The following is a 19564-nucleotide window of genomic DNA, read 5'->3' as shown; positions in this document are numbered from 1 at the left end:
TGACCATGGAAACAATGTCTTCAAGATTAGCCTCACCTTCCACCCTCAACCTTTCTTGTACAGTTTTGTTTTTTGTATTCATCACTTTTTGATCACGTACAAGTTCATCATGCAAATTTCCAAATCTACAAGTACTCGCCAATTTCTTTAGGACCGCAACATAACTTTCAATATTTTCATGCTTTTCCCGTTTCCTCTGAAAAAATGCATTACGTGTGACCGCAATACCAACAGCAGGTGAAAAATGGTAATTTGAAACCTGAATAGCACCCTTAAAAACAGCACTATCACTTCCTTAGGGTTTTGTATAAAGTTGTAGATACATCCTTCTGGACCTAGACAATGCATGAGAGTCATTATTTTCCTCACTGCAGTAAATGTACTATTACAATCTTCCAAATTGTCAATGTGATTCAAAAAATATTCTTTCCACTCATTCCACTGAGTGGAAATGCGTTCTCCAGGAGATCCAAAAACTCTTTTGTAGAGCTTAAATGAAAAGAATGTACAATGCTTGCACTTGCTATATTTCCACTAGATGACATATTGTTGAAAATGAAAGAATTTCTACTTCTAAAAATGTTCCTTATACCTTCGCCATGATAATACACAATGCTGATGACTTCCTAGAAGAAAAAAAAAAACATCAAATGTCACACACCAAATGAAAATCTTTAGATTCTAGACGAATATCCTTTTCCAGCTCAAAATCGATACTAAGAAAACATTCATTAAGCCCCCGTATGACATGCTCCACATAACGGCCAATGATGTGCAGTCCAGTCTTCCAAGATGGCCACCAAACATCATCTAACGTAGGGTTTCTGTGGGCAATAGGGTTTGTATTGCAGCGTATTGTGCGTCCCCAAGCACAGCTAACAAGAACACTCACATCAGCAGTTGGTAAACTGCACTGCCGTCTTTGCGCTCCTTAAATGGTACGTTTATCAGCATAATATTTATACGTATCGGCACTGCTCAATAGATAATTAAAAAAAATTACCAATCACTTGCTGCAGAAGTCCAGATGAATCTCAGCAGCGAGACTTAAACTGTCACGATGTTCTCACAAAACATTGTATGTTTTATGTTCTCTGTCCACGAAGCAAAAACACCAACTTCCTTCTAACTCGACCCCGCTTGTCACCAACTTCTGTAGTGAAACTCTTGGTACTCACGGCCAATAGTTATTTGTATTCATTGTCATTATAGATACATCATCATCATCATAAAACTTTATTTCGGCATCCAGTGCCATATAAGTCGCATAGCGCCACAATAAATAATGGGTTAGAATTCATAAAATAGGTTGGGTTGAAATAAATAAGAAAAATAATAATGCACAAAATGCAGTACCATAAAAAGAATATGGCATAACACAGTTCCAAGATACAGTATTGGGACAAAGATAGACATGTGTGACTAGAAAGACTTGGGGCTAGACTGTCTTAGTCGATTTCCTTCTGGTGCGCCACATTCCCCCGAGAAATTTGGCAACTGCAATGGTAATGGGCGGACTGGAGTCTGATTTTAAGATTCTTATGGCCACAGCATGATCTAGGGTCCCGAGCCGTTTGCAAGTTGGCTTGATCCATTTCCTTCGTTGATGAGCGTAGGATGGACAAACAAAGAAGACATGGGCAGTTGACTCCTGATACAGGGTACAGCAGGGGCATAAGTTGTTGCTTGGGGCCTTGTTTTGCCATCTGCTGGTAAAGGTATTAAGAGGGAGGGAACCAAATCTGAACTGCATATACAGTAGAGCTTCCTATCGGTCCGATCTAAAATGCAGTCCAGGTAAGGTTCTAGCGACCAGGTAGATTTGAAGTCCAGAAACTCGCTAGATAGATGCCCTAGTGAGAGCGAGCGAGCTATGGCCTGGGATACCCACTCCCAATAACAGGACTTCACTCTTTCTTTGGTCGGTGGTGGCCCAGTGTGTGGAAAATTCCACGAGTTTCACATCCCAGTGGCAATCAATGCTGACTTAACTGAGTGGATCCACCTGATCTTGTTGGAGGTATCCATAGAGCAAACTTCCCTAAACCCGGTGGCATAGGGGGAAAGTTCGGGAGTTGCCATGATTCTCCTCCAGAACAGCAACGGCCTAAGACCAGCTATAGCGCCTAGAGGTTTGCGGGCCAGATCCATGTGCAGAGAAAGGAGTGGGGTGCTTGAGGGCAAGAGGTGAGTTTTCCCATAAACATATTCTCTATACGGGTGAGTTCCCTTACATCCTCGAAACCCCAGAGTTCAGCCCCGTATAGAGCTGCGCTAACAGACTTCATGTTATAAAATGTGGAGAGCAGCAGCTATTGGTCGTAATGATGAGGCATGGTGCTCCCTTAAAAGGACACCCACTAACTGGCAAAATTTTAATTTATGTGGAGTTGATATGGGCTTTCCAGGACATTGAGTCTGATAGTTTGATCCCCAGGTAATCAAAGGTGTTGACTAGTTCTAGTTTGGACCCACCTAGGAAAAGGAACTTAGTTTTAGAGGTGTTTATTTCTAGGCCTCTCGTGGAGCAGAAGTCATTGAATCGATTCAACGAGGATTGGAGGCCCATCAGGGTTTTGGATACTATCAGGGTATCATCTGCGAACAAAAGTGTTGTGATCTTTTCATTGCCTAGGGCTGCGAGGTGCGAAGATCGATGACCTGATTCAAATAAAGGGAAAAAAGAGTGGGAGCTAGTACATAGCCCTGCCAAACGCCCCTGACTACTTGGATCGGAGAGATCCCCCTGATTCCCCCAGCATATGTTTGCATAGTTGGCCTCGTGTAATTGGATTGTTGTGGTCAGAAGCCCTAGGGGCATACCCATCTCCTTGAGGACCTCCCAAAGTGTACCTCTAGGGACCAGATCAAATGCTGATTTAAGGTCTATGAAGGCTACATAGAGACTCCCCTTCCCTATTACTACGACCTTCCAAGAGCAGAACCTGATCTATGGTGCTTGTTTTGGACCTAAAGCCAGCCTGGAGTGGTGATAAAATGCCGTTCTCATTGATACAATCTTGGATTTTCGATAGTAGTGCACGACAGAATACCTTTTGTACTGTAGCTATAAGGCTAATGGGGCTATAGTTGGCGGGTAGGGACCTGTTGTCTTTCCTGTAAATGGGTATTACCTCGGCACTCCTCCAGGACTCAGGAATGGGAGCTCCCCTGACAATTGCATTGGATAGAAGGAGAATGTACTCTGCCCATCTGTCGATGTTGTAAAGGAAGAGGTCTCCAGGGATGCCATCGGGGCCAGCGGATTTCAGTCGAATTATGTTGTTAATTGCTTCTCGGATGTCTCCCAAATTGAACAGACAATCCCCATAGATGGTACTCGGCTGGGTTTGGGCTGAGATGGTTACGAGTTGGCTTTTGATATTATAGAGAGAGTTGAAATGGTGGAACCAATCTGAGGGCAGGATGTTATTGCCTATTGCAGAGGCTCCCTTTAGGTTTCTTTTGCTTAGTATGGCCCAAAAAGATCTGGAGTCCCTGCGTTCACATGCAGCCCTCAGGAGGCTCCATATTTCCTCCTCCCAGTCCTTCCTGTCTTGCTCTGCGTCTGTCTGTACTGGTTCCGCAGAGTACTAACTCGGGCGACATCCTTATGTTGGATTGCGCTAATTAGCCTTGTTCGTGCCAGCCGGCAGTCCCGATTGTACCAATTATCCCCCTCACGGGGAGAAGCGCTGCCTGAATTGTGAGCAGCTGGCAGGGATAGGAGCTGTTCCAATCTTTGGAAAAACTCAGTGTGAACATCAATTAGGGAGGAACAGCTTCCCACTTATTCTCCCCTCGTAGATATCAATGATACACAAAGTGTCAGGTCCAAATCTTTGTAAGCGAGAATGTCATCTCGCAGGATCACCTTGTTCCATCAAAGTCACCGTCTGGTGTTCTCAAATTGTACCACTTTGGCTACTTTGGTAGTGGTTGTTGCTGGGGGTGCCCTGCTGCACTGTTACTCTAAGCTGAGACAGAGTAGATTGTGATCACTGTCAGTTCGGGTCTGGACTATCATGTCATCAACCAGGTGCCAATATCTAAGGTCCATCAATATATAGTCGGTGCAGCTCTTCCCCCGTGTACCAGTGAACTTATGGGTGGCATGCTTATCTGATTTGGTTCTTCCATTTACAGCCCTCAGACCTTGGCCCAGGGGCAGGGCATTAAGTTGAAGGGCGGCCGGGTGCCACTTCTTAATGGGGGGGAAGCTCCAACCTGGGTATGTGCCAAATGTTATCTTCTTACCTGATATCACCCATATAGTCCAGACCAAGGGGTTCAAAGGTGGTATTAAAGTCCCCCGCTACAATAAGGGCATGTTTGGAGGGTCTTTCGCCCAGTTGAGTCTCTAGGGACTGCAGGTTCCCAGTGCGGTTGGTCCTCCTTGTCCCCCTGGCAAAGATGTTAAAAATGTCAGTGGCAGTGGGCCCTGTTCCCTTGAGGCTAATACCAAGGATGTCAGGGGTGTCTGTGGGTATCAGTTTCACTACACACTGTAGTGCGATTTTTATCCAAATTAGGAGACCCCCCCGATGGGCGTCCCACCTAGCTGGGAGCGGCGGGTATGTGGTAGGTTGCATAGTCAGGTTTATGGGCATGTTCAATTAGCCAGGTCTCCTGGAAGATACATATGTTGTATTGGTCGATGAAAAGGTTCCAGTGCGGCAACGGAAGCTTGGATTTTATGCCTGCCACATTCCATGAGACAATCTTTACTTTCTGGCCGGTGGTCAGGGAGTTGGGTAGTGGGAGCAGGTTTACCTGGAAATCTGGGGTGACTAGTGTGATGACATTGGGGGAAGCGGTAGAGACCATCCTGTGTGTCTGATCAGAGATGACCGCAGGTGACTATCGGTGCGTGCACAATTGTTAGAGCTTATGCCACTATCAGCTTCTGATGTGGGGGGCCTGCACCTCAATCTCGGATGGTCAATCAATCATGGAACAGACAGTGTCTTGGTCTAGAGCCACTAGGGAGGGTGGCACACAAAGTGAAGTGGGTGGGTCGAGTTTAAACTGAATGGTGGATCCACCCGGGGGATTGGTTCTTTGGTCTAAGGCTACTAAGTCGTAGGCTAGCTGCCCGTTTACTAGGAGGAGCTCGATATAATCAGACACTGAGCTCTGGGACCCGTGTCATCTGGCCCTAAGAATATCTTTCCTAATTACTGAAAGACATCCTCTGGTATGATGAATCCAATGGGTGACTTTGTTAATCAGGGAATCCTCCCCTTCCCTCCCCCGCTGAGAGTTCGATCTAGGTACGTTGGTCATAAAGATTTTCCGGGGAGGGAGAGTGGTAGTCTTGGGAAAATATGTACTACCAGAGCGACGGCCCTCCCCTGAAGTGAGGGGTGTGGAGTTGGAACTTGTGTTCTCAGGGTTGGTGGGAAGATTGTCAGTTTGCACGCCTGCTGGTGTGCGGGAACCCAATATGCGGACTCCGACCAAAGTCCTAAGGATAGGGTCGTCAAGTAGAGAACCTGGGGGACCTCGAAGGTGTTTGACGTGATGGAGCATGGTGGGAACAGGTAGAGTCAGTGATAGTGTTTGTCTGGGCTGAGGTGGCGGCACTTTCCCTAGCTGTTCTCCCTCTCTCTTCCATGAGACGCCCCACTGTGACTGTGAGGTTGCCTATTATGCACTTAAGGGCTGCTATTTCTGCCCTGAGTGTTTGTATGCAACCTGCCAGGTCGTCGTTTGGGGGAGGGAGGGATGACTGGATATTTGCGAAGCTTTCTGCCCTGGCCTGGGCAGGTGAAACTGCAAAATCCTGAATTGTAGGTGGATTGGAGGGACATGATAACAGATCAAAACGATTGGTACGGGTGACGGAGGGGGCTCTATAGCTGGGTGGTGAAGGGAACAGGGGCTGGGGAATGAATCTGCGGGGTTGGGTGGCACTGTGCTAGTCTCGGTCCTCACCCATACCCTGGTTTTGTTAAACATATTGGGTATGCTTCCCTGCTTGCTAGTCAATGATTGGGTTGCAGGGCACGGTTTGGGACTCAATGGCTGGTCGGTGCCGGGTGATGGAGTTAATATTTCCCCGCAATCAGCTAGGAGGTTATCAATGCGGTCTAGTACTTCGTTACAGCCCGACTTTTTGACGTTTTTCTTGTTTTATTTCCAACTAGCTTCAACCCCACCCTGGATTGCTTTTCTTTTACCCATATCTGTGGCAGTGTAATGGGACAAGACAGTGGCCTAAGATGATAGATGAGGGAGGACTAAGGGGGGGGTGACAGAACAATTTGAGGTGGCTAAGGCAAAAGCCAAACTCAGGGGGGTGGCCCTGCCTGGCCTCGGTTGGTGACGGGCCTGCCCGTGGCCCGGGTGTGTCCCGAGCTGCGGTATGCCCCCTCATACTTTATAGCTCTCGTGGGAGCAGATGATGCACAAGATGGCCACCTCCTGGCCACAAAGCAGTCTGGGATATGAAGTCCCTCTGGTCCTGTTAGGGCGTCCCGCGCTGCAGTATGCCCCCTCGTGCTTTATAGCGCTCGTTGGATCTGGCCAGTGGGAGCAGGAGATGCACAAGATGGCCACCTCCTGGGGCAACAAAGCAGTCTGGGATATGTAGTCCCTCTGGTCCTGTTAGTGCGTTAGATACATCCAGCACTAACTGTCTCCAGCTCAAGAATGTCGATAACACTCGCTGTAACATCAAACACCAGGAGCCTAATTCTATCCCACGCACTACCTCAACCTTCTAATCCAATCCATCACTACAGTGGCACCAAAGTTGGCCTACTCCCTTTCAGCTGGTCTTCATCATTGGAGTCTGCCTTAGAACCTTCACAAAGGCAAACAAATCTAAGCATAAATTGTGGCTCACTACATAAAAATGGGACCACCTGCGTACAAATCTATAAGAACTTCTCTCATAGATTATCTCCTACCTCCTGCATGCTTTATCTTTGGAGCACCAGAGCTTAGGACATTAACGCAGCCAGCTAGAAAGTGGTTGGATTCACTGTAATTCACAAGTTATGGTTAGCACTACAATCCATATCCCACACGACGGCCAGGCAAACAATAACTTGCACACCAAATGCTGTATTGAAGACCTCACCCTTGACTGACAATGTAATTACAAATGCTGTAAATCTTGCAGATAAGCATACATCACATAACCCATAACGCCATGAAAGACTGTGAATGTAGTGGGTATGTTTTATTGTTTAATTACATTGCGAATTTGGGTGTTATTTATTTGTATATTATTTTTATATATCTCATGTGGTCACAAGCATTGCGTTTGGTGTGCTAATTATATTTGCATGCCTGTTGTGCGAGTTAACATCAAATCATTCAGACGTTTATGAACTCACTCCCAAAGCTGCCGCACCCGATCACACAAAGAACTATGGAAATGACCAAGCTCTTACCCACTTACTGACCCAGCAGATGTTCGATGTGCCCTAATCCCCGGATAGACAAAGTCACTCACCAGGTTAAGGAGCAATCTGTCCTTGTGGACATACATTCGTAGTGCGTATCTATCGTCAACCAAGACCCACCCAGACATACACTGGGGGAAATCCTAAATGGTTGTTAATTGCCTTCGTTCTCCATAATAGATGCACTCAGAGTTACCCCAATGTAGATTATGAGTAAACCTAACCTTTATATTCTCCGCTGTTAGAGCACCCTAACAGTGTGTACATTCATAACTTCTAAAGAAAAAGTTAGCCTTTCTGTAAACTGATTTAAAGATCAATAAAAACATTGCCGAATTGTGCTGAACCCTTGTCTTAATTCTCCTAGCAATGGGATAATAAACCCTTTCTCATCTGGCTATGATTGGATGTGACTCAGTTGTACCTTTCACATTATTCCAGTAGCATCGACAAGGGAGTTATGGCAATAATCAGATGGCACACAGCAGCCCCCTGCCAAAGACAAGCGCAATAGTAGTATCTTTCAAAGATTCAAGAATGATCCTCGAGCCTAGCATGGCTTTAGAAAGCACCACAAAGGTCAGGCAAGTTCTATATATTAGAGCTGGCGTAATGTCCTGGCCTGGAGCTTTACTGCAGCTGTGCACTGCAAGCACACCATTTATTTCATTTAGTGAAAACTGTGGAATGTGTGTTTTTGGCCCACCACTCTCTTCCTAGGACCCATGTAGTAATCTAGTTATCTCACAGACTAGATAACTAGTGCAGAAAAATACGCAAACCAGTTGGCTCGAATGACCAGTCGATCTTGGTAAGGAGAAACAACTCCTATGTCACTAGGGACCATAACTACTTAAGATTCCTTCCTTTAATTGCCTTCTTATTACCCTACACTAATGCAAATGTATGACTGTTTCTATTTGGGCATGCTTGTTCTTTATAGGCAGTCCAAAGGACAAGAATGTCTGAGACACTAGCCCCGAAGTGGGGCAATCTCCCCGTACTTGTGCCAAGCTTTATTTACTTTCGTTTTGGCCTCAAGACATTTCTTATTGAAACCAGAATGATGTGGTTTGACACTCTTGAGGCATTGCCCACAGGCAGTTGTACCTAATATGGTTCATGACTTGAAAAAGTACTAGATTAAAGCAATAAATGATAGACTACATCAGTTCTGACAAACCTCGTCCGAGGTTTTATTTTGGGTTTTTTTGGGGGGTGGGGGAGCGGGGAACGGGAGACAGGGGATACTGGTCCCAAACGATGGTGGCTGAGGTAAAACCCTTTCCGTTCTGCATTCAACTTTCAGGGTAGCGAGAGCGATCAGGCACAGGCTTCTCCAGGAAGTAGTGTGGGGAGCACAAGCTCATAACTCAACAACCAGCCAACAGAAATATCAACTTAATATCAAGCGCAGTTTGTGTTTTTAGACAAGAGAAATCTATACTATTACTGTGTCAAGTGCAGCCAAGAACCAGCTCTTGCACCTAACTGGTTAATGTAAATCAGTGCTTAATTTGCTTAAAAAAAAAAAAACAGGGCCCTTGCCACTGCAGCTTCAACCATCCATTGCCCCTTCCAGCACTGCCAATGACAGTACCAAGCGAACTACTAACCAAGACGATCCTTCAAATGATGAATTCAGACTATTCCAAGCCACCCAAAACTATAAGAAGGCTTAGGTGGTAGATATTAGTCATTTTTTTAATGTATATTGTATTATTAACAACTGACGTTGTCCTTATCACATTAGATAGACAGCATCACCGTGTGGTGAACGTCATAAGAGCTGGTGTTGACAATTAAGTGAAACTACTGGCTCACATTAAGCATTGAATTGTAACCCTTCAGCCGCGTATTATTAGTTGTGACCAAAAGAAATACAAGCTCAGTTTATCCCCACTTGATAATGTTATCAGTACACACCCAATGTACAGGAGTATAGAAAACGAGAAGAGCATCAGCTGATGTGAGCACACATTACATTACACACAGCAAACAGCCAGGACTCTACAAAACGAACTGTGTTCACAAAACTCTCCTTTCCGACAAAGAACCAAATAACTGGCTCGCACCTATTTCCCAAACTCTTGGTATGTAATAGGGCCAGGGGAGAGATCCTAGCCCCTTGTTACTTATTATTTATAAAGTGTGCAGCGTACATCCGTACACACTTTGGCACACTGTAAACATACGTTGTGCCTCTATTTGGTTTAGCTTACCCAAACTAATTTAATAAAGACATAGGTTCCTTGATGAGTGTGAAATTAAAGACCCAGCTGAATACACAAATTATGCGCCCTGTTACAGCAGAAGCAAAACTCTAGCTCGCATGCGGCAAAATTAGTTTCCCTACCTTCACCAACAGGCTTCCTTAAGGCAACATATTTCACCTCTCCGATTTCTGAACACAGCAATCTAGGGTTTCATGTAACTGTAAGGCAACATTCTTCCTGTGTCCCATACGGTCCACTGATCTGAGTGACAAACCCTGGACCACTGGTTGGCAACCAACTGAATAATAATAGTTTGTGGTGCATGGCTAAGGCAGTCACCCTGCGGCTTCTGGGTCTCCCATTTCCTGGTCTTAACCACGGATATTAAAGCATGGCAGCAGAGATTCACTTAAACTCTCATTACAGGTGGCCTCTTTATTCCGATTGGCTGTTAATGGCAGTTACCAACCCCACTTAAATTATATGTTTTTCATTTTCACACAGAGATTTTGGGTGAAATGTCCATGTGATAGTATGTTAAAAAATGAGACTACCAGGGGAATCAGACTCAGAATTACAGATTTCCCTAATAAGTTCTCTAGAATTTAGTGTACTGTGAGGTCCAACCTCATAATGGGCAGAATTTTCCACACGTCCAGGGGCGTAGCTTTAGGGGGTTATTTGGGGTGTTACACCCCCCTAATAAATGTATTTTCTGGTAAATAGTTGGGTACAGATGCTTTCAGTTGGGTATGGTGAGGTGTCTGTCAGATTTCACACGGCATGTTTTAATACACACAGACAAAAATGCATGCACACTCTCCTTGCAGTTTTGAAAGTCTGCAAAAATTGTTTGCTATTTTACTAAATATTATATTTTCTCTCACCTAGGATCCACACCCATCCGTATTCTTCTCTCTTTCCCCTGCCCCTTAAGCCCCTTTTGTGTGTCCTGCTTGTCTATAATGTATTTTAACATTACATTCAGGAGTGATTGTTGGAAAAACTGAAGCTCCCCCCCCCCCCCTCCACCCAATCTTAGTGACCAAGCCCCTGCACACATCTGGACTTACCGGTTCCCCAGTATCGGTTCAGTAAAACTCTGGGTGGGGATTATCCAGCCCATTTTTTAAGCCACTTTAATAAAGTGTTGTTCACCAACTACACTGTAGTAGCCTAAACGATCTTGGTTCTTATCGTCTCCTTCAATTTCATTTCACTTCCAGACCTCACCTCCAGCTGCAGAACAAAATGGATACCTACTGCTAGGAATAGTTGTGCAGCTTGAAGAATGTTCTGTATTCACATGTTGTGCATTTCTCAACCACATAGTGGTAAGGTCCAGAATTGCAAGACTTGTCCTTTGTAGTTTCTCTTCTCTTTTTTTCCTAGTGTGGGCACCTTTGACCATTAGGTGCTATGTCCTTCCTGGTTTGATATCAGGCACATGCCCGAGAAACTCTTCAAGTAGTCACCATTCTCATATTCTTTTTTCCACCACTGGGTCTGGGAGCAAGGAGGGGAGCTCCAGAATTTACAGAAAGTGAAGGAGCATTGCAGATGTTTTTCATCGAAAAGACCAAAAAAAAAATGTTGAGAGGAACAGGGATCATGGCGACCATGTGGGTCGGAGAATGATAAGGGGGTCACGGAGCACACGACCTTTAGATTTTTCCTCGAAGTGCCACCACAAATATGCACAATAGGACAGCCACTAGCTGTGCAATCTCTGCCCCGAAGGACCACAGCTCGGAGGACTGTGCGGTGTGTGCTGAATTCTTGATGAAGACAATCAGGGCAAGGCAAAAGCAAAGGAGGCTATCTTACGCCATAGCCGCCTTACAAGGAAAACAGGCAACCTATCCTTAAGGGAACTGGGCATACCAACTGGAGAAGTCACTCAGAGGCACTGAAAAAAAGAACAGAAATGAGAAGAAGTATTCAACATGCAACCAGAAAAGAGGAGCTAGAAATAGGAGAGGGAGAGAAGGGACACCAAACACAAGCTAACCACTCAGGAATATTTGGTAGCCAAGCCAAAGATATCAGACTTGAAGTATGCAAAACCAGCACTAACGGTATCGACTCCAGATAGATAAACAAGGTACAAAGTGCCACTCAGTCCAAAACAAAGGACACTGCTGTCCATCGTAACCAGCTTTGACCTCGGAGGAGGATCATAAGCTTCAGCTGGATAAGATTGCATCAGGAAGAAACCGCTCCACGCCAATCCCAAAACTGGCTCCACGCCAGCTCCAAAAAGCTCAATACAGATTCCGAAAAGGGGCTTAACACTAAACACTGTCTCAACATCAATGTCAGACCTCACCTCAGGCTGCAGAACTGGTGCAAGGTTAGTAGAGCTCCAGGGTAACTGCCTGCTGGAAGCTCAAACCAAAGTAGTGGCTGTTGATCCAGCCTTTGGTGCCCTGGTATCTTGCTTCTACATCTGAGAAGACTATTTGTTGGCCAGAACTACTCAGGCAGCATTATATATTTCCTTGAAACTGTCCCTCCCTTTTCGCTTTGTGGGTCTGGCTCACAGTGAACAAACTTCAAAAACACTCAAGAATTCTCTCACACTTGTACACACACACACCCCCCCCATATCCAATAGGGAGGGACTGTCACTTAGTTCATACTGCTTGCAGCATCCCTCGCTACTGGACCATGCTCCTGCAGTCATATATAATGTGACTCAGTTTCCAAATAAACACATTGTCATTAATAGATTGAAAGAAGAGATCCCTACAAAAAAGAAACAACTCACTTAACTTTAATTTGGCAACAGACATTTATTGTAAAGAAACATGAAAAAACAGACTGGTCCCTGGCATGATATTGTTAAGTGACTTTACTGCTGTGTGTGGCCACTTTAAAATACATTATAAATATTAAATATAAAATCAATGCGTTAAAAACAAATACATTTCCTAATATCTTGTGGTTAAAAACACTAGACTTCACAATAGTAGTTTCCTGAAGATAAAGTAAAAAATGCCCGTTGAGTCTGCACAAACAAGGGCCTTTTTGGATTTTCCATGAATCAGTGCCAGAACGTTTAAGTTCAAGCGTAAATATCCAGCACAACATGAAGGATATTTTAACTGAATGTATGTACAAATAGTACACACAATAACAAAGTCTATTTTCACACTTCTTCCAGTTGATTTTCAAAAGAGTCTTTGCCGTTTCTATTTTAAGTCATTCATCTTGTGGTTGAAAGAACAAACCCATTCCCGCAAGGAACTCCAGCCTTCAAAGCTTCTGGCCAGCTTTGGGTCTCGTAGTACGTTGACAAAACATCAAATACTAGAAAGATATGATAAAAGAAGCATAAAGATCAGTATTGACAAAAAAGGTTACAGCAATTATCTCAACAAACAACTACTTAAACATGTGAACCTTTAACAGCATCAGGGATGTTCCCCCAAAAGATAATGTGAATTTGCGACCATCAATCAGTTGCAGTTTGCATTATAATTACCCTGTTGTTATCCTGAAGCCACTTGAGGAAGCTACTGTCTCCAAGTGCCTCAACCCTATTCTATCTCTGGTTTATAGAAGATCTGAACAGACATATTTTGTATGACTTGCAACCCATACTCAATACTCAGGTTTCCAAAAGGAGATGTTCACCCGAATCAACACCTCACTTTCAGGACTGGTGTTCCCAGACTCCCATAGAAAGATTTTCTTAAGCCACTGTTGAAGAACCTAGGACTGCAAGCTGACATTTTGTGAATTCAGAATCCCATCTTTGTCTCAAACCATTTATACTAGGAATTCTTTGTTATGAATAGCTTCCACCTTAACGTGTGAAAGCTTCAGCTAGTACACAAAATGGCTGTGCAAATGCTATTCACGTCACAAATGCTATTCATGTCATAAACATGAGCACAGCAAGGGACATCAGATTTACAATCCATTTTGTGAAAACAAATTGACCCTTGCTGATTATCAAAGTCAGCTTATGATATCAGGAAAAAGTGGGGGCAGATGATCTGGGAGTAAATCTGAAGAGCAAAGAATAGTAGAAACATTATTTATCTGATATCAACAGTATTAAATCTCCTATCAATGTCTAAAATAACTAATCTTTCCGACTTATCGAAACTGAAAATATAGTTAAGGGTCACCAAGACCAACAGTCTTGTTATGTTTCTAAGAATAAAGCCTGGAGCAGGCTTTATCTCTCCTGGTTTCTAGCCATGTAGGTCAGCACATATGGTAGAAAAGACAACTGCAATGGTTGGACACACTGCCAAATTACAAGCTGGTTTTATCTTAATGCGCACTCTGTGGAATCACCGATTTTTTAATGTTAAGGCCACGTTTCAGGAGAAACACAAAGTGGCAGACAATTATAAGTAGACGAACGCCTGGGTGAGGATTTGAAACAATAAAGCACAAATACATTAGCTGTTTATTCCTTTTAAAGAAAATAAATCACAAACTGGCTGCATTTTTTGATGACTGGCTGTTTAATATAAAATAATATTTTGTGAGGTGCAGAGCTCCCAAAAGGCTGGTAATGTACTGTAGGGTGTAAACTGAGGCCAGAGATCACGGAATGCACCATGGCATGGCTGAGCACAGCTTACAGGCTTTCTTTCTATAGTACTGGAGATACTATTACTTTATTTAATGTCTGAATGGCTGAATTTATATATTTATATAGTGCTGGCTGCACTGCTTTGTTTATTGTCCCTGACAAAGCACAAATGTGACCTGTTTTTTTTTTTTACTCTAATATACTAAAGTAGCGTAAGAGTGGGCTTTCAATGGTCTCATTCCCTACCTATTACTCTTTCCTACAAATAGCTCTAAAATAGCCCTTGCCAGCAGAGTTGGTGGCACTATTGTGTAGTTTGTAATTGTTGATATATATAATAAAAAAAAAAAAAAAAAAAAAAAAAAAAAACCAACACATTCCTCAAGGAAGCTGGGATAGACAGTGTTGTACTCCATTAAGAGGATCTTTTTAGCAGTACTGGCACTCGGTCCACAGCGACTTTATTTCTAAAACTAGAAGAAATGTAATTTGTACCATTACATATTTGCTTACCTTGATTGACAGCAAGTATCTCAGAATGATAGTTCTTCGCATTAACATTTTTTACCATCCATTCTTGAATTGGAAGCCGGGCGGTCAGCAAGCCATTTTCTTGTGCCTTTTGAAATGTTAATTTCTACAGAAGCCACATTGAAAGCAGACTGGTCAGTGTCAAATGCATTTGTAATATAGTTTCAATAACAGTTTAAACAAAATAACCCATAAATCCACCAACCACATGTAAACCATCAATCCAGCTTAATAGTTGCATCAAGATCAATATATTTAAAAGAAAATCATACTCTAAAAAAAAACACAAATAAGGTTACACAAAATATACAAAAAATACATTTATGTTAATCAGCAATTCACTTTATCGTACAATGGGCAAGTCAGTCATAAAAAAGGGTACAAATAAAGTCACATAGGCATACTATCTAAATAACGTATAAGCAACACAAGAACACATTTTGCTGCTGAGGGCAGAATCAGTATCCAAAAATAAAGAACAGCCAGGAATTTGTTCAGCATCAATTCCTCCCTGTAGTGGTGCTTTAAATAAAACTAAGTGCCGTTCTGTTGAAAAATGGGGTTTCTGGTTGGCTTTGGTATGCACCTAAGCCAGGCAGTAACCACCACACTAGTCAGTCAGTCAAAATTCTTTATTCAGCAGATTACCATAAAAGCACAGAATTCCTTACAAATAGTAGTATTTACAATGCAATATAATTAATAAAATAAGACATCAATAATAAAGTGCCTCATCTATATTAGTTCAAACTTGCTTCAAAATCATAAATTCCATTTTCACATAGAGTACCGAAAACCACAAGAAGATTCTCATCATGATCAAAATCTATACGATATCATACTAAATTAAAATGCAGCTACCTCCACTAATTCGTAACGTTTTCTGATCAGAGTAACTACCCTTAAAAATTTTAAATGACATAAATCAAAGTCAATTGTTGTACATAATATTATTTATAATATTAAAACATAAAAACATCAATAATAAAATACCTCATCAGTGTTGATTATGGATTTACTTACTTTAAATTCATAGGTTCCTTGATCACATAAAATGCCAAAGCCACAAAAAATTCTCATAATGATCAATCCTGCACACTATCACACTAAATTAGGGTACAGCTACCTCCACTAATTCATAACGTTTTCTAGTAGCAGTAGCTAGTCTTAAAAGTTTTTAAATGGCATAACAAATATCAATCGAATTTGGTTGTTGTATGTACATCAAAGCGTAGTTATAAAATGTGAAATTTAATTTCCGTAGAAGTGGTAGTAAAAATGCACATCTAGGAGAATAAAGCGGACAGAATAAAAGGAAGTGACCTGTGCCTTGTTTAGTAATAGTCACATGGACAATTTGGAAGCGCTTTTTGCCAACAACATTGCTTAGAAAAGCCACTCTAAAGTGAATCAAGTTTAATCTAAGTTAAATAGTGTTCCATCCAAGATGTTGTTGAGATCTGAACATAGGGGTCAAAAGTTTTAAATTGCGATGCCCCATTTAATTTCTTATTTGAGATATATTCAAAATATTGAATTTTAACCAAATCCTTAGCGTTTGAAGGCAGCGACTCAGGATGAGAAAACATATTCTCCATACCTAAGTTCCGGAAATTATTTTGTAAATAAGAAAGCCACGGGATCCTGCTAGAATTGACCAGATGGATACAGTCAAAAACAGACTTGTACCAGAACGGCTGCAGGATTCAACCAGACTTTTAGCCATAATAAAAGTGGGGCAACACCAACCGAATCCCCAATATAACTTAGTCCCAATTCCTCATGACAGATAAAATTTGCAACATTCTTAGGCACCATCAATACTCTATGTACAAATTTGTTCTCAGCACATTGAAGAGAATCAGCTTTATTCGAACCCCACAGACCTGCCCCATAAGTAGCTGCAGATACACATTTTGCTTTATAAAGCCTAATTATATGAACAGGCCTATAGCCTAGTTTGCGAGCAAACCGGAAAATTGCTTCCAAGTTTCTCATCATCTGTTGGCTCTTGCAGGTAAAATGGGACTTCTATTGTAAGGAGGAATGAAGATGTAGACCCAGCTAGCAAAACTCCTTTACTTTATTTAAAGTGATCCCTCCCATAGTAAAATGTTTAATTCTTGTATTTCTAGGACCACATGTCATCACATATGTCTTCATATAATTTACTTTCAGATCTAAATCTTGCATGAAGATTAAAAAATTATCCATCAAACTTTGTAAACCGTTAGCAGTGCGGGCAATCAAAACCGCATCATCTGTGTACCCATTCTAGGGAAATCTTTACCATTTTCTATTAAAAAACTATAAAGGCCGTTTATATACAACAGGAATAAAAACAGCGCTGAAAAACAGCCCTGTCTCACTCCTCTCAGAGGAGAAAGGGGCAGACCTCTCGCCATGTGATCCGTATTGCACTGAAACCCTCAAATCCATATATAAACGTTTGATTAACTCCAGAGTGTTCTGATCCACCCCCAGGAATTCCATAATTGACCAGTTTCTCTCTATTCACCATGTCAAAAGCACTAGATAAATCTATAAAAGCCAGGTGGATAGATTTATTCCTTGCAGTTACATATTTACTCAAAATAAGGTGCAAGTTCAAAGATTGTTCAATAGTGCCAAGACCGGGTCTAAAACCATATTGGATTGGAGAGGTAATCTTTGCCTCAGTAGCCCAATCCTCCAAGCGAGTCAAAATTACACTTCCCAATATCTTGGCTGTAGAATCTATGAGGGAAATTGATCTATAACAAGATGGATCATTCCTACAGCCCTTTTTAAAAATAGGGATAATAGTAGCCAATTTCCACGAAATCAGGATTTTGCTCATATTTACGCACCTTAGTACATTAGTAACTAAAGGACCCCAGAGGCCCAGCATGGACTTAAAGAGGTCAATCAGAACCCCGTCCCGACCAGCGGCTTTCCCGGATCTCGAACGGGAAAGAGCATTATTAACCTCGTGCAGGTCAAACGACAAATCAATAGTAGTCAAGTTAAAGTCCACAGGGCTCTGATTATCTCTTTCATCCCCTATGGACAGTGTATTATTCTCTGGCTGAAAAACCTTAGTGAATTGGGTTACCCACGCTGTTTCTGGTATCAAACATTCATCCTCATTATTCTGATCCAAGAAATAAGGATGATTGACCACCCTCCAGAATTGTGTGGTATCCTTCAGTTCAGTTGCTGCCATTAGTTTGTCCCATGCACTAGACCTGATTTCATTTTTCCTCGCTGCCAAGGCTGCCTTGTATTGTGCCCTGGCTGTTCGTACAAAATCGCGGGAAAAAGGGCGTGATCTAAGAGCCCTTTTCAAATCTTTATGGGCCTTTGTGCAAGCAGAATTGAACCAACGGCACGCCCTTGGGACACAGATGGGCCTATCAATTACCAAAGATTCTGAGATAGCAGAACATAATTTCACATATTCTAATGTTAACTCGTCAGGGGTGCTTTGTTGCGACAAACATAAATTAATAGAATCCAAATTAAAAGTGGTTACCCTATTTAAATCCCTGTTACTTGTAACAGGTTTACTATTACATGCAAGTTCAATAAATAATGGGTTGTGGTCACTGGCACAATGAGTTATTATCTTAAAATCAATAATTAAAAGGAAGTCAACAGCACTAATAAGAATAAAATCAATAATGCTCCCTTTAGAATGCCCCGTAAAAGTCGGTAATTTTTGGATAGCTGCATTTGCCTTGTCTCTAGCGTATACAAGGTCAAATCTGTAAACAAAAGTATCTAAGACCTCCCCTTGATTAGTATGAATAAAATGAGTTATAGCCTCTCTATCCTCCACAGGAGTACAATGAGCATCTGAAACTTCCATATTACATAATGGAGTATTAAAGTCCCCAACCCATATAATAGTATACTCCTTATCCTGGAGCTTATCAGAAAAATCCAGAAAATCTGTAACCTCTTCAAAGCTTCCCTTCAAAAGATCATTTGAAATGTTATTTTAGAAATGTATTATCAGGAGGCCTTTACTCCCTTCACACAACAATAAAACAATCATAAAATAGGGTGAGGACCAAATTAAAGAAACCTCAGGTTTTGGGAAGTGCAAAGAGATAAGAACCATAAGGACCCCGCTTGCCCTTCCCGCCGAGGAGGGGACTGCCGGTTGATGTACAGAATATCCATCTAAAAAAAAAAAAGGAGGTCCGTTGACCAGGTCTCCTGGAAGCAAATTACGTCATAAAAGGATATAAATTCTAACCATTCTGGATTTTTTTTACCTTCGACCGAAGCCTTGCAATATTCCAACAAAGTAACATTAACGATTTGGGTCTTGAACCTACCACCATATTCTCATCACTCATAGCCTGTAATAGGGGAGTATCTATCTCATCAGAGCCCCCTTGTACTAAGCACTTATCCAGCCCAATGTGATCAACAGAACCCTCTCAAACATCTTCCAATGCCCTAACCCTGATTAGATGTAAATCGTTCTCATCAAGGGGGGGTTAAGGCCTGTGAGTGGCCGGGGGAACTTAGAGACTGTACTTGGGTTGTGGGCAGTCCTAGATTATAAACACGTTGTACTGCCTTCACTGGAACATATACCAAAGAAGGGTCATAAAAAAAGCTAAGTGGGAAGACTAGAACTCCCTCTTCCTTCCCGGAACAGTGAGACAAATCTGCCATCAAGAATTTTACTAAACAAGGATTGTCAAAATTAATCATAATACAATCACCTTCATAGACCTTATTTGTTAGGCCGACCCAATTTACTCTGCAAGCCATTAAAATCCTATCATTTAGATCACCCTTGAATCTAGAGTTAGATCCTAACCAATGAGCAAATTTTCTCATTAATGCCG

General features: G+C 42.2%; 1 protein-coding gene across 1 annotated transcript in view; it reads right to left on the bottom strand.

Moving 5' to 3' along the window:
* Positions 1-12401: 12401 nt before the first annotated feature.
* Positions 12402-19564, bottom strand: part of TRMT10B (tRNA methyltransferase 10B) — a 101669-nt gene continuing 94506 nt past the window's right edge. Inside the window, exons 7-8 of the mRNA XM_069236447.1 lie at positions 14700-14823; positions 12402-12943 (exon numbers count right to left, since the gene is read on the bottom strand). Coding sequence (XP_069092548.1) covers positions 12840-12943; positions 14700-14823 — 228 coding nt within the window. The 3' untranslated portion in view covers positions 12402-12839. The remainder of the gene's footprint in view (positions 12944-14699; positions 14824-19564) is intronic.

Source organism: Pleurodeles waltl, chromosome 1_2, assembly GCF_031143425.1.
Source record: "Pleurodeles waltl isolate 20211129_DDA chromosome 1_2, aPleWal1.hap1.20221129, whole genome shotgun sequence".
NCBI classification, from domain to species: Eukaryota; Metazoa; Chordata; class Amphibia; order Caudata; family Salamandridae; genus Pleurodeles; species Pleurodeles waltl.
Note: the sequence above shows the minus strand (reverse complement) of the source record. Positions and strands in the feature narration are given on the sequence as shown.